The sequence below is a fragment of the Pipistrellus hanaki genome (genome assembly GCF_964339955.1).
Source record: "Pipistrellus hanaki genome assembly, chromosome: 3".
In the NCBI taxonomy this organism is placed as follows: Eukaryota; Metazoa; Chordata; class Mammalia; order Chiroptera; family Vespertilionidae; genus Pipistrellus; species Pipistrellus hanaki.
Genome location: NC_140505.1, coordinates 99,150,312 through 99,176,613, shown reverse-complemented (window position 1 = coordinate 99,176,613; position 26,302 = coordinate 99,150,312). Strand labels below are relative to the sequence as shown.

Genomic DNA, 26,302 nt, shown 5'->3' with positions numbered 1-26,302 from the left:
TAAAATATGTTTTTATTTATTTTAGAGAGGAAGGAGGGAGTGAGGGAGAAAGAGAGAGAGAAAGAGGAGAGAGAGAGAGAGAGAGAGAGAGAGAGAGAGAGAGAGAGAGAGAGAGAGAGAGAGAGAGAGAGAGAGTCACAGACATTGATTGGCTGTCTCCTGCAAGCACCCCAACTGGGCATTGAGCCCACAATCCAGGCATGTGTTCTGATTGGGAATTAAACTGGCAACTCTTCAGTGCACTGGATGACGCTCAACCAACTGAGCCTCACCAGCCAGGGCTCTACAAACTTTTTTGAATATATTTTTATTTTCACTTGGTTGACTTGGGGTAGTGAGTGCTTTTCCCCTTAATCTAAACATTGATCATTTAGAAACACAATGTAAGAGACTTCCAAAATGAATAAATTTCTCCTGCTGTTTAAATAGCCAGTCTTCAGGCTGATTAAGAAACTGCCCAAGCAGGTCTTCTGAGTCACCAGTCACCATGTGATTCTGGACATGTTGCTGACCTCTCTTTAGGCTTAAGTGAAGTTAATATTTTTCTTCCTACCAGCTCACAGTAGTACCTTGGGGATGGCAAAGTCCACTGCAGGGCTTTTAAATGCCACTGGAAGAAGTCAGGTGAAAACACTGCTTTTGTGAAATGTAGCCACCATGAGAGAGATGCAAGGCATGCAGTCTTCTTGGCTCAGAAACAAAAATATCAGTCTTTCTGTAACTCAAAACCAAAGGTGGAGGATACTGTGTAAGGTTTTAAGAAAGGAAGCAGAGCATCCTTTTTAGCCCTATGAGGCAGGTACTGTTCTTTTCTGATGTCTGTGGAAAGAAAATGCAATCACCATAAAGAAGTTTTATTCTGATGCTGACATAAAGGAGCTTCCGAGCTCATATCCCCAAATGTCTTCAGATGTGACTTCAGTCTCTAAAAGTGAGCAGGACTGAGCTTTCCTCAGGAAAGTTTTGGTCACTGATGTAATCACAGGCTTTGGAGGGTGCCCTGGCTGTGCCTTTTGTCCACTCTCAATTGTTGCTCCTTCCTTGAAATATACATACTCATGCCCTGCACAGTCTCTTGGCAGCACTGACACACACTCTGTGCTGGGATGCCTTTCCCTGCTCCTGGGCCGCAGGCACAAAGTAGCCTTACAGCAAGCACATGTTATCTGAGGAGCCATCTTTCCAGCAGCGACACCGAAGCACTTCCCACCACTTAATGGGCAAATTTAATCAGAAGTGCTGGCTGGGATTCTAATGATGGGGGCAAGGCCTTCTTTGATTAAGGAGGGAACTGTCTAAAATGTCATCAAGCAAACTTAAGTGTTAATTTCTTCTTTATGGAAACACTATACTACACACAACCCCACAAAGACAAGAAACTTGGAAATGAGCTTTGCCATAGATGTGCCAAAAGAGGTGAGGTACCACAAGCCAGCTGTTCAATGGGCCCCCTAGTAAACAAATGATGTAGGCTGGCATCTCTGAGCAGTGCAGCCTTCTCTAGGAAGTAGGTTCTATTTAGTAAGTGACTATGACCTTTGCATCACAGGTTCTAGAGTCAGGCTATAGAATAAACTTTCACACAACTGAGACGTCAGGTGTGGCTTCCTGTGTGGACCACCCCAGAACCCACACTAGCTCTGCACTGGGTCATCATAGGATCGCTAATTTTTATATTCTTTGCTCACACAGCATTCCCGAAGCAGTGAGGAAGGATTACGGAGCATAAGGTATGTTCATCACTGTATGATGATTCTCATTCTACATGTTTTCCCCAAATGTATAAATATGAAATGTACTGTGTTCGACTCATACGCTTGCCTCTGGGAAACAGAAATAAAAATTGTTGACTTTGGCTACAACAAAAGTCATTTTCTTGCTTAGTGGCTTTTGAATATCCTTCAGCCAAATCAAACACAGAGCCTCTCTAGATACAGAACCTGTATTTAATACAACAATGAATTTCTCACTGCCAGCATCCCTTCTCTCTATCTTTTTTAATGACCCTGTTATTAAATAAGGAATGTGTAATAATGTCAACTTCCCAATAGCACCGGTGTTTGTTGCCATTTCATAAGTAATTCAGTTAGGCAACTGAAGCATAAAGAAAGTAAATTATTTATTAGTATATTTTCCTCTACTAGAGGTCACTATAATCTTCAATATTAATGCATTCTTGACAAGGATAAGGTTGACAAATTGAAGTCAGCAGGTTAAATTGGTAAATAATTATGACATTTTTTAGGTGAATAGCTGATTCCGGTTTTATTATCAAACCAAAATAGTGCATTGCTTAGTGATGCATCCTCTAAATATTTATCTAAATATATGTTTATGTGTTCCTAAATGTTGTTATACTTTCTTTAAATGATTCTTGTTTAGGATCATAAGTGGTTTGATTCAGTTCTAAGTCAAGTGCAAGCTAACCAACCACCAATTCAGTGACTAGTTTGGTGTGGGCAAGACAGGCAGGATGGAGCAATGAACTGGAGAGCATTATGCTAAGTGAAATAAGCCAGTCAGAGAAAGATAAATATCACATGATCTCACTCATTTATGGATTATAATGAACGACATAAACTGATGAACAAAAACAGATCCAGAGACAGAGAAACATCAATCAGACCATAGAGTGCAATAGGAATTACTTTTTAAACGGTGTTTGGAAATAAAAGAAAAGATAAGGGATAAATGAGTATGACTGATATCTCCCCACAGACAAGAAAGGGGGTATAAATTTGCGATGGGAGATGTCATAGGGCTGCCTTCACATATCCACACACTATGTGACTTTGGGTAGCATTGGGAAAGCCCCCAAATAATAGAAAATTTGGACATGGCTAACTGATGAATAGGTTGGTCCACAAGTCAGCTCCCCGTTGCTTGCTGGCCCTATTCCAATTAAAGTAACTTTAAGAAATAATTATTTCTCAAAAATGCATTATCTAGCAAAGGATTTTTTAACCTACGTCAGAGTTTGGCAAACTACCCACAGGCCAAATTCAGCCTACTTACTTCAATTGGGTAAATAAAATTTTCTTGGAGCACAGACATTTGTGTGTTGTCAATGGTTGTTTCCCACTACAATAACGGTAACTGTGACAGAGACCCAATGACCCACAAAATTAAATATGGCCCTTCAGAGAAAGAGTGTGCTAATCGTTGACTTACGTGATCTAAGGATATAGTAATTTGGCTAGAAGTGCCATTGACATGCTTTTTCCAGTGGACTTGTGAAAGGGTTGGATATGTTATTTTCAGAAATAAGTGTCCTTCCCACTAGGGGAGACCTAGGGCCTGGTGTCTAGCTGGTTAGGGGAGCAGTGGCCTCTGGTTATCTAGTAGAGTAACCAACTTGTCATGGTTCTCCAGGGATGGTCTTAAAACTGAGTTTCAGTTTTCAGGAGATCCCTCAGTTTCTGGCAAACCAGGATGGTTGGGCCCTCTGACAAACAGTGAATAAGATCTTGGGATAGACTGGCTTCGGTTCAAATCCCACTTTTGTGCTTTCATGCTGTGCAGCCTTGAGCAGATCACTTAATCTCTCTGAGCCAGTTACTCTATCTATGAATTGAGACTGATTCTATCTTGAGGAGTTGTTATAAGGATTAGGAAGATTGTACACAGATAGATCCTAGCATCCAAAAGGCACATATAATACTAGTTCCCTTCTCACATTTTGACCACTATGTACTTTTTTTGTTTTGTTTTTACTTAATCTTTAGCTATAATTCCTTTTTAAGTAAAACTATCGAAGGGAAAAGTGAAAATACCTTTCTTATGCTCTCCTTTTTCTGATGGTATTATTTCTTTGCCCATTACAAATAAAAACCCTAATAAATAACTGTTCTACAGTGGGGGGAGTAGTCATACACTTAAAATTGCCTGGTTTTCAACTTGTTAACTATTTTATTTAAAACACATAAGCACTTGGAGACAAGTGGTTATAGAATTCTGATTATAGAATTCAACAACCACGCATCCCAGAAAGGTTTGCTCTGCCCAGCGAGTGAGAAAGAGGGGCTGGTGATGGCCTAGGTCCATGGCCAGAGGCAGAACTCCTGGGCAGCAGGGCCTTTTCTAATCTAGCATTTAATGCCTCTAATGGAAAACGTTGACAGGAAGTTGATGGCGGCTGAGTGCTACCTCACTCATGATTTATCCAATGGGTCAGTATGACCAAAGCACTAAGTGAACCAACATACTCATTAATTATTAAAGAGGTTAATACCACACAGACAGTGGTGTACAAGTCCAATAGCTACCTACATGCCTTCAAAGGTCCTTAGGAAGAGATCAAAGAGATGAGACAACATTAATCTCACTACAACAATCAGCATTTTGATTTAACATCCAGTTGGTTAGCAAATGTGCAGGATGGAATAAAGTGATGTGTACTCCTTTAGTCAGTTCTAATCTACGTTACACTTAAAATCCTAGTGGGTTCCCAACAAATTCAATTTCCTTTAGGCTGCAGCTATAGTAGCTCAAGAAATCAATTTTTTTTTTTTATTTTTATTTTTTTACTAAATGAATTGCTTAAACCAATCCAAAACGATCAGCATTTTTATTTAATATCCAGGTTAGCAAATGTATAGAATGGAATTAAGTAATGTGACTTCTGTGGTAATGTATCATCTAAAAGGTTTCAAATACCTACACAATCAGAGCTGATTCCCGACAAATTCAATTCACTTGAGGCTGTGGCCATATGATTACAATGAATCAAACTCTTTACTAAGTTAATTGGTTAAATCAGTCAAAACATAAATTCAGTGAAAAAATAAGTCCGATTGACTGGCTGATTTGAATGGCTAATGTAGAAAAGTAAGTTAAATGATGAACTTGGAATACATACTGCTCTGATTTAATTTAAACTGTAGCTGTTTGTTTGCCTTTTGGATAAGGACAACACCAAAAAGTGCTGGTTTTCAAACTTGGCTGTCCTCTAGACACCTGAGGAGCTTTCAAAACTTCCAAAGCCCTGCTCTCAGCCCAGATAATTTAAGTAAGAATCTTTAGGGTGAGACCCAGGTGACACCAGGTTTCAGACAAGTTAGGGGACCATTTACATCAAAGTCAAATCATTAGGAATGAAGCCGCTATACTCTGCTTTACATTCAGGTAGAAGTCTAAGTTGTAGGACAAAAGAAGGAGACCTGGTAATAATATTGCAGTAATTTTTACAAGCTAACTAGTTCTTATATAATTTGTTCTTATTATATAAAAAGTAATAGTTGACTATTGAGACCTAACCAAGTGCCAACACTGTACTAGCATTTTACATGTATTATTTTATTAAATTCTCTCACATGTGTTTATTGTGCCCATTTTACAGATGCAGAAACTGAGGCTCAGGAAGTAGATACTTGCCCAAGGACAACCAACCAGCAAGTTAGAGCTGCTACAAAGTAGTGTGACCGCAAAGCCTGTGTGCTTGAGCTGTTTTTGAAACCAGTGATTTAAAATTCAAGGCTGCTTTAGATCTTTGCACTTCACTGTCTTATCTCTTTGGGCCACTGGTTTACTTTACTTTTCTTTGTTTCTGGATGTGGAGGCTTCTCCAAACAGCGCACAAAAGCAATTTCTCATGCCCTGCCTAGCTTTCAGATATATTAGACAGAGGAGTTAATATTCTGCATGAAGACTCCTCTCTCAGGGGAAGGTTCTGGCCAGATAAAAGCACTCAGCAAAAAGAAAGCCGGAGACAAAACACCCACCTGGAGGAAACAGACAGATTTGTTAAAGTGTGTTCAAGATTTAGGGGGAAAAGGGTCAGGATATAAAAGGGCTTCTCATTTACAGAAAATCCTATTTTTGACCTGTAAACATGTATGAGTTTGTTTAAAAGGTGTTGTTTTGGTGTGTTGTTGTAATATGTGTTAAATACCTTAAGTAATATGTGTTAAATACCAGCAAAATTCTTAACATTTATATTATAAACATTAACCTTTTCAGTTGCATAGTGAAATACAAAATTAAAAAAAAAGAAGATAGAAAGATGAAAATATGATACGAAGTCACAGTCATTTGCAGCAGTTACCTGTGACAATTATGGTGCTGTGTACATACTCTGTGGATTGTGTCTTTTCTCTCCTTCAACATAAAAGCCAAGAGAGAAGCTAACCCTGCCCTGAGATGCTTCCTCAGGATGAAGGCCGACTGCCCGCAGACTTGGGCCAGTCCCAGCAGTCATGGTTTTTGTCCAGCCCACTTACCTCAGGACACTTTTCCCTTCTGGGGTGTCACTCACAATCGCACCTCACCAGACAATTGCCCATTTGACCCTGAACCTACTGCCAGCCACCACGCCAGGCCACATGGGCCTTGAAAAGGACTAGAACTTCCCTCTGGCACCAGGCAAGGCCCCCGGAGGAAGCCAATCCCTGTTCTTATGGAAGGGCAGACAAGGGGCCATGCCTCTGCCCCCCGGCTCAGTGCTGCTCCTGTCTTCAGGCAGAGCTGCACACCCACAGGAAGACACCGGGCTTGGGAAGGGTGAAGCCCCTGGGCCCGAATGTGCTGTTTCCTTTCCTTTGGGGTGGACTGACTGGGGTTGTGCTTGGCTCACCCCAACCTTGTTTTGTGTGTGGCTGGGTTTCAATCTCCTTCTAGACCTTCTTCCTTAAAGACTAATTTTCCACGGTGCTCTATAAATAATACTCATATTCTAAAGTATAAAAATGTGGCTGAGGAGAATGTGAGTCTTGGAATTAGCAGGAAACTCAGGAGGAAAATATTTTAAGGAAATAAAGTAAAGGGACTAAACAAATGCTGAGAAAGAGGCTGTGCACCAAGAACGCAGAGGGCTGGATGTGATTCCTGATTCTCTGCTCAGAGAGTCTTGTCCCCTCTTCACCTCGTACAAAAGAGACAATTGGTGCTAAGCAGGCTCTGAGGCTGCTTTAAGATATGTAGAAAACACTGAAGGGCACAAGTCCTCCTGCCTTCCATCGTCACGTCTGCACAAGTAAGAAAATCAAAGCCAGAATCTGCGCCGGTGTGTTGTTTAAGTCGCCAAGGGTTCTGCTCGGCTGCTCACAAGGGCTCGAGGAGGCCCATGACCTGCCTGGCTCCCGCGGTGGCAGCAGCTGGCACGCTTCCTGGGCAGCCCCCTCCAGCTGCAGCTGTCGGTGCTATTTGCAGCTCTCCACATCCTGAGAGCTGGATACAGAGGCCTCTCCTTGGGAGTGTGAATAAGACACACGTCGCTAGCAGGGGGTGACTGGGAACAGTCTGGGCCTCCCTGGATCATGGAAAGTGTCCTGAGGAACTTCTGCTAGGGCTGCCCCAGGGGCTCCTAAGCTTTCGCTGGACACCACTTGTCCCAGCCAACTAAAATAGAGTAAGCAGGTGGAAGTACTAAGGGTGTTTGAAAATGAATGAACTTCCTGTTATCTTCTCCAATAGGCCTTTCCTGACTGCTTCTTGACTTGTTCATTGTCTTCTCCCTGAAACGATAAGCTCCTGGAAGTGTCGTGAGGTACTCTTGGTCTGTGCTGTTGGGCTCTGGATTTCCAGTGCTAACTAAGCATGGTGCTTGGCTCATTGGTAAGTGAGTAAACAAATCCCAAACCAGTAGTCTGCCTACTCATTGGATTTCTCAACTTGACATCCACGTAACCTGTAGAGAGAAACCGGATTTATTTGGGGTGATGAAATTTACTCTCCCTGGGTTTAAATATTTTCCAACCCACAGTGTAGGATCTGATTTGAAATATGTTACTGGTCTTTACATTTTCAGATGCATGCCTCTTGTCACTATGTAATGTAATAACCTTATGTCATTTAAAGAAGGTTAAATTATAGGGTAACTAGAAAGTCACAACAATATAGTCTTAAGTACAATCATTTGGAGGATGATTTTCATTTAAAACTTGGTTAAAATACATTTGAAAAAGACTCAGTTCAATTCAACAAATTTGACTTAGTGACAGATCCAGTGTAGTCTGTTGTAATGAATGAGAATTGAGCCCATAAAAGATTTAATAACATTAATGAAATTACCTTTATTATTAATGGAATAGGAGTCTTAACTCTAAAAACAAATGTTCTCTAAACTTGAATATGTTATACTCAAGAAAAAAATCAGCTGAAAAGAAAACACTTGTGAAAAGTGACAATTATTTCTGATAATGATATGCACATCTGGTGACATCTGGTGACATTATGAAAAATAATGATATTCACTGGTCATATTAGTGTCCATTCTGCCCAAGATCTCAGAGTCCATAACTCATTTCACTATAATTATAATAAAACTAGAGGCCCAGTACATAAAAATTTATGCACTGGAGGGGGTCCCTCAGCCCTGCCTGCCCCCTCTCACAGTCTGGGAGCCCTCAGGGGCAGGAAGTGACCTGGCAATTAGGGGAAGGCAACGCCCCATCACACCTCTGCTGCCACCACTGACAGCAGTGCAAGCCTTGGATGGCCCTGGTTACCTGAGCCTCAGGCCGGCCCTGGGTGGCTGGGGGGCTGAGGGGACTGGGGGACTCCAGAGGCAGGCACAGAGTGGCCGAGCCCAGGCAGGGCTGAGGGGACTGGGTGCTGCCATCTTTGAGGGCAGGGAAATCAATTATCATATTCCCTCCTTATTGGCTGTGGGCACCACCATATTTGTGATGGTGCCCACAGCCAATTAGCATATTCCCTTTTTATTAGATAGGATGTCCCCATTTTTTAGCTAGCATTATCCCAGGTAATGCTGGCAAAAATGTCTAGAAATCTTTCCTAAATTTCAACCTAAATTTCTAGAAATGACTTGTTTCCTATTCAATATTGGAACCAATATAAAAGAATTTATAATTTGCTGAGGAGTAGAAAATTAATTCATTCCTGAAGCCCTTATTTATGAGCAGCTACACAGGTGATCCAGCTGTCCCAGCAGGAGCGGTCCCAGCCCTTCTGGGACTGGCAGCCCTGCCAGAAAAATGTTACCACATCATTTGAATGGACTTGCAAACAATCATATAATTTGAATTGTGTTTTGACTCCCTCCCTTTCTTAAAAGAAAATGAAAAATAGAAATCTTATGCCAAAGAACTTTGCTTAAGGATAAGGACACATACTAGTAGGTAATACTTAATCAGTAAGGGAAAACATTAAAAAAAAAAAAAAAAAAAAAAAAAAAGATAATGTGCCTGGAGAGAGGGGACTGGGAATCTAGTACTGTGCCTACAGCTTTTTGGACACTGGATGATAATGTCAGGTGGGACCTGCACAGCCCATTGGAGAGAGCTGTGGGATGTGCACAGACCATAGAGTGGCTGAGGTTCTGACCAGCTTCCTCAGTGGCTGCAAGCAAGCGCCCTGTTTCACTGGAGATTTGGGGTCGAGAGGATCTGGGGTCAGGAGGGCAAATACTACCCGAGAGAAGAGGAGAGGCCGGGGTTGGCCTCATCACAGAATTTATAGATCAGGAAACATTTTTGTTACTTGAGGGGTCTTTTCATACCTCGAGCTCTCAAAGAAAAGACATTTGAGTGTTTGCCCTGTTTTGATCATTTTTTTTTAAAATATATTTTATTGATTTTTTTTACAGAGAGGAAGAGAGAGGGATAGAGAGTTAGAAACATTGATGAGAGAGAATCATCGATCAGCTGCCTCTTGCACACCCCCCACTGGGGATGTGCCCGCAACCAAGGTACATGCCCTTGACCGGAATCGAACCCGGGGCCTTTCAGTCCGCAGGCCGACGCTCTGTTCACTGAGCCAAACCAATTTCAGCTGTTTTGATCATTCTTATATGTTAGAAGTCATGCTAGCCAGTTTAAGGTAATGAGGGAATACCTATATACGTTGAGTGGTATAGTATCGTGTATTTGTAACAATCACATTTTGATGAATAAAAATATTTTAAAGCTCCTTTTATAAAACAGTGAAGGACTTCTTTGTTCTGGGTGTAAACTAAGATTTCACCTGTGAGTTTGATCAACTTGATCATAAGTATATTTGGCTAGTTTATTCCTTAAAAATTATTCCTCAGGCTTTCTCTTCTTAACTCTCAGAAGTATTAACAGATGGGTGTTATTTTATGTTTTGGGCTAGAATTGGGTCCTGGGAAAGAATGCAGAGTAGGTGATGAGAAGATGACTGTTATCTGACAATGTCCATTACTTACCTGTCTCTGGAATTAAAGAGACCAGAAATGTAAGGGGATCCACATTCCCGAGCTCTTGAGAGGAATAAGTTTCAGGAATTCCTTAGTGTTTCTGAAAATTAGCAGAAGCTACTCTTTGGAAGTCTACTGCAGTGAAATCACCACACACCACACCTGCAGCAGATTGCCTCTTTCTAGGAAAAAAAAAAAAAAAAAAAAAAAAAAAAAAAAAAGCTTCCAGATTCCCGTTCCCTGGCATGTGATACCAAAGGGGCTGCTCCATTTCAAAGAAGATGCTTTGACTTGGCATTCAGGCCCTGCCAATCAAGGAAATGCTAACAGTTGTAAAAATCTCCTCTAAAACAGGCCATTCATCCCTGATTATAGGGGAACTCTTGCTGGAGCCGAGGGCCTGTTACCCTGCTGATCATTCTGGCCATCATCCCTGGCCTCAGCATTGTCCATACACTTCCTAAAGCAAAACTAGAACATCCCAAACTCATGCAATATCACAGACTCCACGTATTCCTCACACACTTTCCTCTTGGTCTACAGAGAAGTCAAGTCCCATATTAAACTCTGACATGAGCATTCATTCATTCAGTTATTTATTCTTTTTTTCATCCTTTCATCCTATCTGATGGTAGAGGCATGAGCGCTAGTAAAGATAAGTTTGTATGTTAATTTCTGTTTGAGCAAGTGGCTTCTTAATTTTCCCATTTTAGAAAAGAGAGATTTATAATAAAACAAACTGGAAATGTTTTTAAAATTTTTAGTGAGATTTTAAACATTATTAGCAACAGCCTACTAAGGCCACTTGATCATAATGATGAGGAAAAAAATAGATTTGACCTAAAAATGAAGACATAGCAAAATAAATTAAAAAACAATCTACATCTGTTTTTCCCCCCAAGTCAGTTGATTTTTTTTTTTATTGTTGTTGTTAATGCATAATTTTTCTATTGATTTTTTTTTTTTTTTTTTTTTTTAGAGAGTGGAAGGGAAGGGGAGAAACATCGATGTGAGAGAGAGACATCAGACTGCTGGGGTTTGAACCAGCAACTCAGGTGCATGCCTTCAGTCCACAGGCCAACACTCTAACCACTGAGCAAAACCAGCTAGGGTCAGGTCAGTTGATTTTTTTTTTCCCGATGCAATAGCAGAAAGCCTGTATTCCATGCTAGCATGGGCTCTGTCCCATTTACACCAACAGCGATGTGGCGGAAGAGAGCAAGCTTCAACAGATCAAAGGGTTTTATAGGGGTGGTGATGTCACTGCTTTGGCTGACCCTGATTGGTTGGGTGAGGGCTTGGATCCAGTTACAAAATGGAGGATCAGGAATTAGCCCCACTCTCTCATTCCAAGGAGTTAGCCCCGCCCTGCCCTTTCATTCCTCCCTTGTCTTATGTGCATGAGTCAAATCATTGACTCAGCCTACTTCCTTTAAGGGCATCCACTGTTCTGTTATCTAGCCTTACTTAGCCCTGGACTTTCTCACTGGCTAGTAAAAACATTCTTACCAAGACCCTTAATACCACAGTTTCCATCAGTACTGTCCTCACTGAAGTCCAGTTCCCCTCCTGCAGGCATCCTCCTGGCCTGTGTGGAAGGTCAGTTGATTTTTAACCACACTTCTTTTTTATTTTATTTTTTAAAAATATACCTTTTAAAATTAGCCTTATGCATTTCTTTTTAAAAATATATATTTTTTATTTGTTTCAGAGAGGAAAGAAAAGTGAAAAAGAGATAGAAACATCAATGATGAGATAGAAATATCAAACATTGATCTGCTGCCTCCAACATGGCCCCTACTGGGGATTGAGCCCAGAATCTGGGCACATATTCTTGACTGGGATCAAATCTGGGGGACCCTTCAATCTGCAGGCCAACACTCTATCCACTGGGCCAAACCAGCTAGGGCTTAACCACACTTCTTTGAAAACCCTCAAGATGTTAACATTTAGTTTTAAAAAAGCTTCAAGTATTATAATAGATATAAACATATATAATAGATACCTATTATATAATCGATAGAATGTTATACAATAACACATCTCTCTAATTTTTAAAAATTAAATCAATATTATTTCTAATGGTCCATTATAATTATCTGAGCTCAACACATATGTTTTGCAATGTTGGCCTCTAAAATTTAGGTTCTTAAAAGAAACATGAAATTTACACTGCTTTTCAGTTTTGATCTATATAGTGTAAAATCCAAGCTCATCAAAGGATGAAATAGATTCCAATGGAATTAACTAGAAGATAATTTTTTATAATTATTCCAATTTTATGTTGACTTGTTGGCCACCATTAAGTAAAGCATGTACTTTCCAGAACTGTTTATCTATGTCTGAGTCTTAAATTATATGTAAAAATACAGCTAACCTTATTTTACGAAAAAAATTCTGATACAAACAACTAATTAATATATTTTGAAAATTATATAATTATTAAGAATAGTGATACAATGAAAAAGAAAAGCAAGAAAGCTGTTATGCTTTTGCAAATTTTTCTAAGCTTTTTCACCCATTCCAATTGATCTACACATTCTCTTTTGAAGTCCTGAGCAATTAATTGAATGCAAAAGCTCTTTTAATCTTCAACCTGAAAAGTAGTTAAATAACAAAAAGATAAAAAGGAATGAATGGACATTTCAATTCAATTGCTCTCCAGGTTTTTCATGCTTTTCATCTGCTTGCTTCTGAAGGGTTACCCCTTTCACAGTTCCCCCACTTCTATAGTCTCAGACTGTCATCAAATTTTAGAAATTATGAGCCTACTCTATATCTTTTATAGGTACAATTGCCTGAATTGCCTTCTAGACAAAATATAATATTTGGATGAAAACTTTCTGAATGCAGTGTGGGAAAACCAAACTTGGCTCATCCTTTGATTCAGCAGTTTCACTTTAAGGAAATATATATATATATATGTGTGTGTGTGTATATATATATATATATATATATATATATATATATACACACACATACACATACATACACACATTCCTTTTTACTTATAGCCTAATAAAACAATCATGGGCACAAGGGTATGGATATAAGAAAAGGATATTCATCTTTCTTAGCTTTATTCATATCATTATGGTAAAAATAATCAGAACCTATGTAAATGTTTAATAATGAGAGATGGTATTTTACACTCATTTAATGGAATACCATGCAAGCATTGAAAATGATATAGTGCAGAATCTATAAGCATAAAAGCATAATATACAAATCGACCGAATGACTGAACAGCAGAACAGACGACCTTCCTGATGACCATGCTATGACACACACTGGCACCAGGCCAGCCAAGGCGAGTGTGATGCGATTAGCAGGGGGCCCAGCCATTGCCCCATGATTGCCCCGCAGAGGGAGGTCCAGGCCACTGGCTGGTGAGGTGATCCATAGGGGTGGGGGGAAGGCTCCGCAATCACTCCACAGAGGGAGGCCCAGGCCAGTCAAGTGATTGATCATACCCTGCACCTGTCACCTCACAGAGGGAGGCAACTGATGGCAGGGGTAGGGGTGGGGGGCAGTGCTACACAGATGGCAGGCAGTGGCAGTAGCAGGGGTAGGGCCAATGACCAGCAGCTGGGGGAAGGAAAGCCCCTAATCACCAGCCATGCCTAGGGACCCAACCCAAGGGGTCCCAAATTACGAGAGGGCACAAACTGGGCTGAGGGACACCGACTCCTCATGCACGAATTTCATGCACTGGGGCTCTAGTAAGAATATATGATGACAAAAACTTTTGTTTAAGAAAGACTGTTAAGCACAAAAAGTAGTTTACAATTAGAATGTTTATAAATATATTGCCATTTTTGCAAAACATATATGTATTCAACCAAAAAACAACCTAATTTAAAAATGGGCAAATATCTTGTTTAAGACAGTTCTCCAAAGATACACAAGTGGCCAATAAGCACACAAAAAGATGTTCAAACTACCTAGGCCTTAGGGAAATGTAAATCAAAATAATAATGATATGTACTTCATAGATACTGTGATGGCTATTATTATTTTTTTTTAATGAAAATAGGAAGTGTTGATGAGGTGGTGGAGAAATTGGAACATGTATAAATTGCTACCCTATATAATAAAAGGCTAATGTGCAAATAGACTGAATGGCGGAACAGCCAGAACAATAGAACAACTGAACAACCTGTTGCTATGATGTGCACTGACCACCAGGGGAAGTGTGCAGAACATGGTGGGTATTGGTGGTGGGATGGTGGAGCAGTTGAGCAGGGATGCTAGACCAAGGTGGGGCGCCAATTGCTGTCATTGGGGTGAATCTCTGGTGGTTACTAAAAATACTTTGTTCCTGGGCACTGTGGTCCTGCCGGCTGTCACACCTGCTGCCAGTGCCGACCCCATTTGCACCCACTGCCGGTGCCAGAGTCACCACTTGCACCCATTGCCAGAGCCCAGCACTGGCCCAAATTACTTGGTGACATCAGTGGGTGTGAGTGGTGGCTGCTGGCCCCAATTGCCCCTCAGGGCTTCTCCATCTTCCCTGCTCCTGATGGGAGATTGGGCCGGCAGCCATCACTTGCAACCACTGACAGTGGCAGCCTCAATCGCTCTATGCCTTCAGCAGGTGCAAGCAGGGCCAGTCCTTTCAGTGTTTGGGAGCAGTGGCAGCAGGATTGGGCCTGCCATCAGATAGGGGACTGAAGGACAAAGCAGGAGGGACCAGGTAGGGGCATGGAGGATGGGCTGAGACCTGCCCCTATGCCTACCGCAGCCTTGTGGCCCACAGTTCCTTTCAAGGTGCGTGAATTCATGCACTGGGCCCCTAGTGGGAATATAAAATGGTGCAGCTGCTGTGAAAGATTTAGGTGGTTGTTCTGTATGATCCAGTAATTCTATTCCTAGGTATACACCCCAAAGAATTGACAATAGTGATGCAAATAAATATGTGTAATTGGGTGTTCATAGCACACTAGCCATAGTAGCTAAAAAGAGGCAACAGGCCAAGTGTCCATCAATGGATGAGTGGATAAATGAATTGTGAGATATAAATATATATATTAATATATATTAATATATATATTAATATATTAGTATATATGAAAATTATTCAGCCATAAAATGGAATGAAATACTAATACATAGTACAATGTAGATGAATCTTGAAAAAAAGAGGCTAAGTGAAAGAAGCCAGTCACAAAGGACAACATAGTGTTTGATTCCATTTATGTGAAATATCCGGAATAGGTAAATCCACAGCAGTGATGCAGATTAGTTGTTGCCAAGGGCTAAGGGGGAGAGGTAATTAATGAGTATGGGATTGCCTTTGAGGTGATGGAAATGTTTGAAAAATAAAGATGGTGGTTGCAGAACACTGTAAATACACTGAATTGTCATTTTACCACGGTTAATTTTATGTAAATTTCACCTGTTTTAAAATGTTATATGTATATATTAAATTAATTAAATAGATATTTTATATATTTAGTAGAAGCCCAGTGCACAAAATTCGTGCATGGGTAGGGTCCTTAGGCCTGGCCAGTGATCAGGGTCAATTTGTGGGGTGGCTGGAGGGCCCCTGCTGGCACCCGCCTTGGCTGGCCTGGTGCTACCTGCTTGCCAGCCCCCCCCCCCCCCCCACTACTGCTGCTGCTGGTCACCTCTCTCTGGGAGGTGACAGCGGGGCAATTGGCAGAGGGGAAGGGGAGCGCTCGCACCCACCTTGGCTGGCCTGGGGTCTGCGGGCTGGGGACAGCTCCTGCATTGAGTGTCTGCCCCCTGGTAGTCAGTGCGCATCATAGTGACTGGTGGTTCAGCTGGTCGTTTCAATGTCTGATCAATTTGCATATTAGGCTTTTATTATATAGGATGCTATACAGTATATATATAAAACTGAAGGGCACATAGTATTTTAAGTCTTCTGACTAGAATTGTAAATTTTTATTTTCTTTTTCTTTCAATAAGTGCGAATTTCATTCAGAATAAGGTAGTTTTTTTTGTTATTGTACCATGTAATGGATCACAATCCTTCCTTGCACCTCTGGAGGTTCACAGAGCTATTCGAAGGACATGTAAGCAGCACATATCTCTGTTGCTTTGCAGCTCTTTAGAATCTGCATGATTGGCAGTATTTTCATCTTGTTTTGTCTGGAAGTGTCCTGAGTCCAAGTTAATAGGAGGAAAGCTGGAGAGAAATCAGTGATGGCAGTGTGCTACCCTGCTCACATTTCAACTGTAGTCATGGCACCAGAACCCAGGAATGAAAGTAAGGGGCTGGGAGGAAGCCTTCCCACCCCTTATCATCCTTAAAAAGAACTCACACTTTTTTGTGCCTGTGAGCCTAACATTGCTAAATTGTTTTGATGCAGCTTTTGACCCTTAAGCAAGCTTCAGAGTCTGTAGGCCTCTGTCCTCTACTCTGTATAAACCACAGGCCGGACGTACTGAGCCTGACTGGCCCCCAAAGCAGGAGCAGCGTTTGTTCCTTTTGTAAAGAGGTTCAGGGTCAGCCTCCCTGCTTCGCAGCCCTTGTGTGCATACCCAATCACCACACCCACGTCCCAGGCTGGCCAACTTCAGATGTGCATCAAGATCTAAAATTCAGGTTGGGGAGGGAGCTGCCATGTCTTTGGGGAGTAGCCTCCACATTCTCTTCACACCGTGAGGATGTGATGCCTGAGCTTCCTGTTTTTCTGTAGGAGTACTGTCACCCAATAGGTTCTCATTGTGTTTTAGGACCTATTATTCTCTTGCTTGGCTATGTTCAGGACATTTTATTAGATGATCTGTAATTGAAATCCAAGGAATGAAAATATGGTGAAGCCTGTAATTACAGATTCTATGTAACTCTAAGGATCGAAGTTTATAAATGCATTATCGTGTGTCACACACCTAAATACTGTCTCCAGCCAGGTGAAACAGGGGTTCACTTTATCCTATTTAAGGCAGGTCCTCAGTATCTATCCCACTTTTCCAAGTAACCCATCACCTAGTGCCCAGGATCTGGCCCACAGTCCTCAACTACAATTTGTAGCCAAACTCACTGCTTTTCCAAACCTGTTGTTTGCAACTTCTATCAAGATTGATGGTCTCTGCTAGAAAATGCCCTCAAAACTATGTGATGCTCCGGGAAGTTCATTTTCACACAATAGCTTACTTAATGGAGTTATTGCAGTCACTTTTTAGAGAAATAATTTGTTCAGTAGCTAAATCAATTGCCAATTCAAGGGTCTTTCAAGTTTTGATTCTGTCTTTTTGTGTTCAGGTGGTTCTGAGCAAATGACAATATTTCCGTATTTTAATTTCACATTTAAAAAAAAAAATGGATAGTTGGAGCCAAAGAATAACCAATAAAAATCTTTACCATAAAAAGCATTATTAATATATTTCACAGTTAAGTATAGCTTTTGGGGGAACAATTTGTTAGTATCTGACAAAGTTGTAAATGCAAGTTTTTTGACTAAGCAATTCTACTCTGAGGTTTCTAAAAACTTGCATGTGCCTAAGAGAAATGCACAGTTCACTGCAATAGTTAGAAATAGCAAAAAAATAGGAAATGTGAATAACCATCAGATCGATATAGGGCATCATACTATGGAAAGTCACTTATGTCTGAATCGTGTGCCTAAAAATAAGTACCTCATAATTTACAAGGATCTCCTCAACCCCCGTATACCTTTTTAGTTGGTGACCAATATATTCAACTATATAGGATCTAACCAATGGACATGCCTGAAGGCACGTGATTACCTTCCTCCTGGTAGACACACTTCAGATTAAAACCCACTGGAAAAGGGCATTATATATCCTGGAGTGTGGTGTTATGCTTGTCTCTGGTGTTCTGTGGTTTTTCTGTGACATGGTGTATCATTAAATTGAAGCAGTTCTAGTGTAATACTTTGCCTTATTACTCCAGAGAGCAACTTGGCTCAGACCCAGGGAATTTCCCAAGTTATGGCAGGGTTAGCACTGCTGTTCATCTCTTTGCTTGGAAGAGGACAAGAAAACCAGCTTGCATCTTTTGTTCCATAGATATCCAAATTGTTTTCTGGCTTTGATGTAGTTTTAAAAGAATTTCAAGAGCCATTTGAAAACGACAGAAAACAAATATTAAAACACACACCCACACATTTTAAATAATTTACCACAGTCCTTAAAAAAAAAAAATAGCCAATGGTTCGCACTTGGGCAAGTTAATTCCAAGATTTAAGATTTATTATCTGCAAACTTGCAGTGATACAATCCTATGTGAAGAGTACCTGGCTGATACTGAAAATGAGCTACTTCAGGCCCTTTCAGATGTTTACTAGATTTAAGCCCTCATCATAATGTGATGCCAAAAAAATTGGCCACAATTTTCATTCAAAAATCTTTTCTTGTAGTTTCCTATATAGCTATATACTATGCTAACACCTGAGCAATATATAGAATTCCTTAGGCAATGAGGGAAATATTTGTCTAATCACTACTCATAGCACACTTCTTACCTATGATGTACAGGATTCAGAAAAGATTTTTCTAATTTAACTCTTACAAAGAAATGGATATGGCCAATCAGCACCTTGCTAGGTCATCAGATTATAACCCAGCAATAATTCTCAATCTTTATACAGTAAGTTAGGAAACTGGATATTAGGTTTAATTTCCAATTATACTGATTTTTAAAATGCAGAAAATCTAGTACTAAAATTTATATGGTTTAATCATTTTCTGATTATCTTTATATTCCATAGTGCTTAAACCATTTCTAAACATTAAGTTCCTATACCTTGTCTCCCACCTTCGAGTTTTGGACATCCAAGTTCTAGGGTTACTGTTGAAGCAGTAACAATTTCCAGATTGAAGAGGATTTTTACCTATTTTTTTCCTAAGATGAGGCCAAACCTACCAGCAGCCCCAAAACTTGATTCTCAACATCTTAGTTTTCATCACACACCCACTAAAGTTACATTTCCTTGAGGATGTATTCACTTTTAAAGGGATTAGACTTGTTGACAACTGATCTTGAAATTGATTCTATAGCCATAGGATTTAAAAAATTGATTCTATAGCCATAGGATATAAATCAGAGGACACGGACTTGGTTCCTTCTAAAAATCTTTGATGAATTTGAACACAATGGCAACCTTTCTATTTGAGGTTCTCATTTGGCTTAGATTTATCACTATCCTTGTTTTTAAAAACTAACTTGCTTAGCCCAACATTCTGAGAGTAAATTTAGTTTTTCCTCATTTATATATTTAGTATCCTCTGAGACGACTTAGAATGTGACAAAACCTGGTTTTTCATCAGCCCATTAACCTATTTATAAGCATCAAATATTTTTAAAGAAAAGTTCTGCCAGTCCGTAGTGTTGCCGTTATTGGAAACAAGATTAAAATCTCAAGTGAAAGCCATTTAACTAATATTTAAAACCTCTGCAATTATTAGTTTATTAGTATCATCCAGGACTCAGATGTTCAGTATTCCTCCTGAAATTACATAAACAAATGCAAATGAAAATATCCGTCAAAATTATATAACAAAACAGCACTCCATCACAAAAGCGTGTAAAATTACAAGGACGCTATTTTAAAACACTGGCACCGTTAAGAGAATGTCAAAAACCACAAAACTGCCAAATTGTTTTCTAAATAGCTAAGTGGATAAACATGACCCTAATGAGTTTTGAGTCTTATAAAAATCAAATCTGTGATACAAAGTTAATTTCCCCTCATGTCTATTTGATTTTATAAAGGGGCAAACTATAATTTGGAAAATATATTCAATCTCAAATGTGGTATACAATTTTAAAAGTTGGTCCAATTAATTAAAAATACCTTTAATGGAGTCTCAGGTTTCCTAAGCAATCCATATTTAGATAAATAAGACATTTACAGTCAGCACTTTTTTTTTTCTTCAGAGCCTTTGCCAGGACTAATGTCAACAAAAAACTTCATACCACAGTCTTGTATTTTAAGCTCACGCTTTTGGGGGTACATTCTCAGGCCTTCTTTAATGTGGGAACTGCAAACATAACTGCCATTACATGGTAATGGAAGTTTAAAAAATGTTAAGTCCTCATGTAAAGATTAGAACATACTTTTCTATTAGTCCTTCAAGGACAGACTTTCAAATGTTTGATCCTAATAATCCCATGCTGTGAATAGCAGTTACTTTTCACTTTGTAAATGTAACTGGGCTATGTGAAAATTATCAACTGACCAATACTTTGAGTTTGTTATGGATGAAAACTATCTCAATTCAATTCTCATTACCCTCACCACAATTATGCAGGGTGTGTAGACAAAAGCTTTTTATCAGCTAACTATATGAAAAGATAAACACTGTAATTATATGATCCAAAATGGGCAAAAGCAAGACTAGCTTCCCCTCAAGAAGAAAAATGTCAGACCTATGAAAAGGACAACAATACTAATAAAAAAAATTGTATTTACTTAGAAGCATTCAGAATGTCAACAAAACAGCTGCAACTTTTTTTTTTTTTTTTGCAATTACAGAGTGGTATTCAGTTAACAGAACAACAATTATTTCGTATAAGCTGCATCAGAGACAACTGAAGATGAAAAACCTACCATCCCCATATATAACTAATTTGTGCTGTGCACCAACAAGAACCTGCTTTAAATTTCCATGCCAATTTACAACCCCCATACTGTACCAGGCAAGGTTAGTGGCTATTGAAAATACCACCAGGACAGGGCTATCTAAAGACACATTTGGTAGTGTGTTAACTATACAAAAAAAGACACTGTACAGTTTAAAAACAAATCTTACACAGCCTTACATTTCAATTTTTTTCTTTAAAAGGAGTGAGTTGTGTACAGGGGGGTTAAATGCTTTATAGACAAGAAAAAAAAAACTGCGCTAGAATCAACTTATTCATCATCATCATCTTCTTCTTCATCATCATCTTCTTCATCTTCCTCCTCCTCTTCCTCATCATCATCTTCCTCGTCTTCTTCCTCTTCCTTCTTTTTCTTGCTTTTTTCAGCCTTGACAACTCCCTTTTTGGCAGCATCAGGCTTTCCTTTAGCTCGGTAGGCAGCAATATCCTTCCAAGATAAGGGCAGGAGAAATTGGTAGGAAAGACAATATAGTTTAAGGGGAGAAATAAAAGCAATAAGGGAAAACCTGATTAAAAAAAACCAAGATCCCAGTTATGCTAAAACACCACACACCTGAAGGTTCTCTCTACCTACACAAACAACCAAGACTTTTAAAAATGCATATAAAAATGAGATGATTATAATTCATGGTCTAATATTTGCCATGCTATGCCTCACTGAAGTGAAATCATGCACATACTAACATTCCTTTATTGAAACTAGAATGTAGACTTTGATTAAAGGGTAGACACTGCCACCTTCTGAATGCAAAAAAGCATTCTACTGGTTTATATTGTCAGATCCTAATCCATACATAGTAAGAAATTTTGTCTTTAAAAACAAAAGGTAATTTATCAAGGAAGCATGCAATTAGGGTTAAGAAACATCTAGAAAATAATACTTTCCCCCCCAGAATAAGATAAAATTTAACTTTAATATTTCAATTCAAAGTACAGGCGCTATAGACTTTCCTTCTTAATTTATTACACAGACATTAACTTTTAACTTAAAATTGAGTATTTTGAGGTTATCTAAGGAGAAAATAAATGTTTCAGGGCATGTTTATGAAGACGACTATATTATTTTTGTTCAGCCTCCTTTTATATTGTGTACTTAAGACCATTTAAAACAACTAATCATCTGACTCAAAGTAACTACCAAAACTCCAATATATTTGGAGATATTGGGGAATAACAAACCCAGCTTAAATGCACAGCCTCAGCTCAATGCAAATAATATAAAGTAAAAACAAACAAAAATCCCCAAGACATTTCCAGTATAATTTCATATTCTACAAATTTAAAAGATGGAAAAGGACTTAGGATCATATCCAGTGAATATACTAAACATGCTGTTATACTAACAAAAAAACGCATTATACCTCAAATTTTTAGAAACTCTTAAGAAATTAAGATTACCTAATTCCACCAAGCAAATCTATACTCCTTACCTTTTCATATTTCTCCTTCAGCTTAGCAGCCTTCTTTTCATAAGGCTGCTTGTCATCTGCAGCAGTATTATTCCACATCTCTCCCAGCTTCTTTGCAACATCACCAATGGATAGGCCAGGATGCTCTCCTTTGATTTTTGGGCGATACTCAGAACAGAACAAAAAAAAGGCCGAACTACAAAGAGAAATTTCATCTTAGAAGTTTACTATCAAATGTGTAGTGTATTGCCATATAAAAAACTGCTTCTAGTTTCTAGCAGACATTGGATAGGGTACAAATATCATAAAATGCTAATTATCCTTCATAACCAAAGCTTGATTTACATTTTTTAAACATGACACTACCAGTTGAACAGACACTATTAATATTAATGTTAGAGATCCAAAAAGACACTCTACAAATTAAGTATTTCAGATATTTCTCAAAAAATATTTCAGAGCACTCAAAACGACACTTACAAAATATACTGGAGGAAGAAAGCAAATACCAAGTTCAAATGCTCTGGCCAAACTCCCATCCCACAGGAATTTTACTTACAACATTTAAATATGCCAATGTGAGCCACCATTAGCTAAGCAACTTTGCTTATACGCTCCAAACTCACAAGGTGGCTTGCTGAATTTGTGATTTTACTGCAAAACACTTCTTAAATGGCCAAGATACTTACGGAGGCCTCTTGGGTGCATTGGGATCCTTGAATTTCTTTTTTGTTTCCCCTTTAGGAGGAATATAAGTTTTCATTTCTCTCTCATAACGAGCCTTGTCCGCCTTTGCCATGTCTTCAAATTTTCCTTTCTCCTTAGCAGACATGGTCTATAAAAGAATTTGTAAACTTTCAGCTGATAAAAATTTTAATAAATTATCCTCAGCAGTATTAAAATGAATAAAACCAGTGATTTATTGCCTGTTCTAACATTACCACTCAGTATGCAAATGGCCATAGGCTCCTCTTTTTTGTGTGTTTTAAGCCTTACCTTCCACCTCTCTGAGCACTTCTTAGAAAACTCTGAGAAGTTGACTGAAGCATCCGGGTGCTTCTTCTTGTGTTCCTCCCGGCAAGTTTGCACAAAGAAAGCATAGGATGACATTTTGCCTCTCGGCTTCTTGGGATCTCCTTTGCCCATGTTTAATTACTTTCCTTAAAAAAGAAAACAATACTTGATGTGAGCAATGAAACTGACATTTCAGAGCACTCTGCCTTCCTGGGGTGTGTGTGAAACCCAAGGTCCTGGTTACTTAGCACAGGAGCGACATCGGCGTCCCTGATACCAAACCAAAAGCTGGGAGTGATAGGCAATTCCTAGAAGAGGCAGCGCCAAGCAGAAAACGGTCCTTTGGTGTGATCTCAAAAAGTGTAGGCACAAAGCTACACTCACAGTATTTGTTACTCATTTGTTCGGAATGAATACCTCAACGGGCATTTAAATTTCTGTAAATGTATAAAACCATTTAAAAATCAACAAGACGTCAGAAAACTAAGGGGGCTGGAACACGTAAGGAGTAAAGGGGTAAGACCCGAAGGGGTAGGAAGAGGCCCCGCAGGAACGGGCCTGAAGTTCCTTGGTCCCGACAACCTCCCGCGCGGCAAAGGCACAAACTTTGCGGGGCGGCGGCGGCGGGGTCTGCGCGGCTCCTCCGCACGCGAGGCAGCGCCGTTCCCACCGGCTTGGCCCCGAGACGAATTTCGGTTCTGACCTAACACGTCCGGTCTTAAGTTTCTGAGTAAACACGGATGAGGGACAAAAGCCACTCCTGCCCCGGCTGACCCCCGCCCCCACACAGTGTTTTTTGTCCGTCAAAGTTGAGGCGCCACGCGGAGCGGGCTCCCGGCGCCGGGCCCCGCACTCCTTCCCGCCATTTGCCCCCCGGAGCCCGGGGGCGGCGGCGCGGGCCCGGCCCGCCACGTGCGCCCGCCGCCCCCATTTTGTCGGGCTCGAGAGGGAGCAGCCCCGCTCGAAATGGGGGCTGGCTCCGCCCGCGGCCGCCGGCCCGGCGCGCACGGAATGGCCGCTGCGCGTCTTCCCCGCCTGCGCCGCCGCGAGGGCGAGCGCGAACATGGCTCCTTCCCTTTGTGTGTGTATGTGTGTGTGTGCGTGTGTGAGGGAGTGTGTGTGAGCGCGGGCGGGCGGGGTGGCGGCGCGCTCCGGCGCACGCTCGGCCATTGCGGCCGGGGGGAGGGGCGGGGGGCGCGCGCCGGACCCTCCCTCCTCCTCCCCTCCCCCCGCGCCGCGCCCGTCTCCCTCCGCGGCCCGCGCGCCGCCACCCCCGCACGGCGGCCACGGGGCTGGGAGCGGAGAGGAAAAAAAGTTGCCTCGGAACTGCGCGCCCCGCTCCCCCGCCCGCCCGCCGCCTTGTTTTCTCCCCGCCGGCAGCGCCGGGCGAGTCAGCCATGTTCCAGCGGGCGCAGGGCGCCGCTCCCCCCCCGCCGCGCCGCCGCCCGGGCGCAGGCCGCCGGGCCCACCGCGCCGCCCGTCCGCGCCCGGCTCTGCGGCGGCGATGCAGCCCGAGGAGGCGCCGCCGCCCGCCTCCCCGCGGCGGCCCCGCCGACCCCGCGCACGGCGGCCGCCCGAACGCTCGGCTCGGGGGGCTGAAAACACGTTAAAAATGTTTCCCATAAAAATGTCTATTTTGCGCCAGTCAGCGCGGGCGCCGACGGCGGGCGGCACGGGCGCGGGGCTCCGGCGCTCGGCTGCCGGGGTCCGGCGCGGGGCAGGGCTCGGCGCCCCGGGCTCGCTCCGTGCGCAGTTCCCCCCGTCCCCCCTCATCCGCCTTTGTGTGGATCCCGACCCACCGCTCCGGCCGCCGGATCCCGCCGCCGCGCGAGCCGGGCGCTGCCGGAGGCGCCCTTCCCGCCGCGGCGCTGCCCGCACTCACCCTCGGCGAGCACACAGTCACCCCGTGCCCGGCCGGCTCGCACTTGCCCCGGCGCTGTCTCTATGGAGCTCAATGCACTGCAATGGCTGTGAGAGCGGGAGCCAGACGCAGCCTCCTCACTCTCTCCGCTCTGTAACATTACTCTCCAGCCAGAGCGCCTCCTATTGGCTACCGCCAACTCACGGGGCCCGGCCATTGGTCCGCTCCCTCCCATTGTCCTGACCAGAGCCCGTCGGCTATTGGCTGTCTCCGGGGACACGTCATCGAGGATTGAAACAGCGCGCAAATCTGAATGTGTGTGGATGCCGGGCAAGGAGGCTGAGGCGGGAGAGGCAGAGGCAGAGGCAGCTGCTGCTACGGGAAAGCGAGCTCTATGGAGTGTGTGCATGTGTCTAACCCGAGCCGGCTCCACGCCGGAGCGGCCGCCGGAGCGGCCCGGGCCTGACTTCTCCACGAGACTCTCCAACTCCTCGGGCAAAACAGACACCCACAGGCCTCCCCCCGCCCTCCCTACCCCAAACTCGCTGGCAGAGCCACTGAGATAAGGTACCCCAGAATTTTAGAAGATCCTCAAAAGTGAGGGCGACAGTTTGAGGTCGCCTCCCCTGAAAACTGGGGCTCCTGCCAGTGCAGAGGGGCGAAGGCAGCAAGATTGAGGCCCCTCAACAGCACGTGGTTGCATTACACTAGATCTCTGCAAAGGCAAGGCTTTTCCTATAAGAAAGTGACATGCCCCTTTTTCTGGGCTCGTAAACCGTAACGTCAGGCTTGCTGAGCAGCTGAAATCTTGACTCACAGCATAGGCATTTGGTTTCGCCTTTTTTGCTGGTTTGATCGAGTTTCACAGCGTGTCTAGAACTTTTTATTTAAATACAAAGCACTGTCTTAACTTCCTGGAAATCGAATAATTATTCCATGTAATTAAAGCACAGCTATTTCGTTTTGATATGGGGCACTCCGGAAGGAAATGTTTGCGAGGGCCTGCTAGAATTAGCAAATTCATTAGAGACCACGTTTTTAACTGTTTGGCTATTTTATTTGACTTGGTGTGGATTACTGTTATAATCAAACGAATCCTTGTGATGCTATCTCCCCCTCCCATTACACCACTTAGTGCATCCATGTACCTGCTCTAGGATTACAGGAGCTGTAGGGATATGGTTACCTGGAGGACTAGATGGAGGCACAGGGTCCGCATGCCCAAATCCACAGGCTGTGCTTTCTCTAGCTTAACTAAAATGGCTGGCAGTAACAGACACAGTTATTATGTTTGTAAAGAAAAAGAA

At 41.9% G+C, this 26,302-nt stretch overlaps 1 protein-coding gene across 2 annotated transcripts; it reads right to left on the bottom strand.

Moving 5' to 3' along the window:
* Positions 1-19,490: 19,490 nt before the first annotated feature.
* Positions 19,491-25,172, bottom strand: HMGB1 (high mobility group box 1). 2 transcript variants are annotated; one of them, XM_084877790.1, is made up of 5 exons: positions 25,017-25,172; positions 23,117-23,280; positions 22,810-22,955; positions 22,142-22,316; positions 19,491-21,138 (listed from the first exon to the last, which is right to left on the bottom strand). In XM_084877790.1, the coding sequence occupies exons 2-5, from the start codon at positions 23,264-23,266 to the stop codon at positions 20,962-20,964; spliced, it is 648 nt and encodes a 215-aa protein (XP_084733916.1). In that variant the 5' UTR covers positions 23,267-23,280; positions 25,017-25,172; the 3' UTR covers positions 19,491-20,961. The 2 variants fall into 2 exon arrangements, with proteins under 2 accessions (XP_084733916.1, XP_084733917.1); XM_084877791.1 differs by having other exon boundaries at positions 24,934-25,095.
* Positions 25,173-26,302: the final 1,130 nt, after the last annotated feature.

Coding starts and splice junctions, on each gene's coding strand:
- HMGB1 (XM_084877790.1), bottom strand. CDS start 23,266: ATGGGCAAAGGAGATCCCAAGAAGCCGAGAGGCAAAATGTCATCCTAT. Junction 22,317..22,809: donor AATGCACCCAAGAGGCCTCC/GTAAGTATCTTG, acceptor TTCTCTTTGTAG/TTCGGCCTTTTTTTTGTTCT. Junction 21,139..22,141: donor TGAAGGAGAAATATGAAAAG/GTAAGGAGTATA, acceptor TTATCTTGGAAG/GATATTGCTGCCTACCGAGC.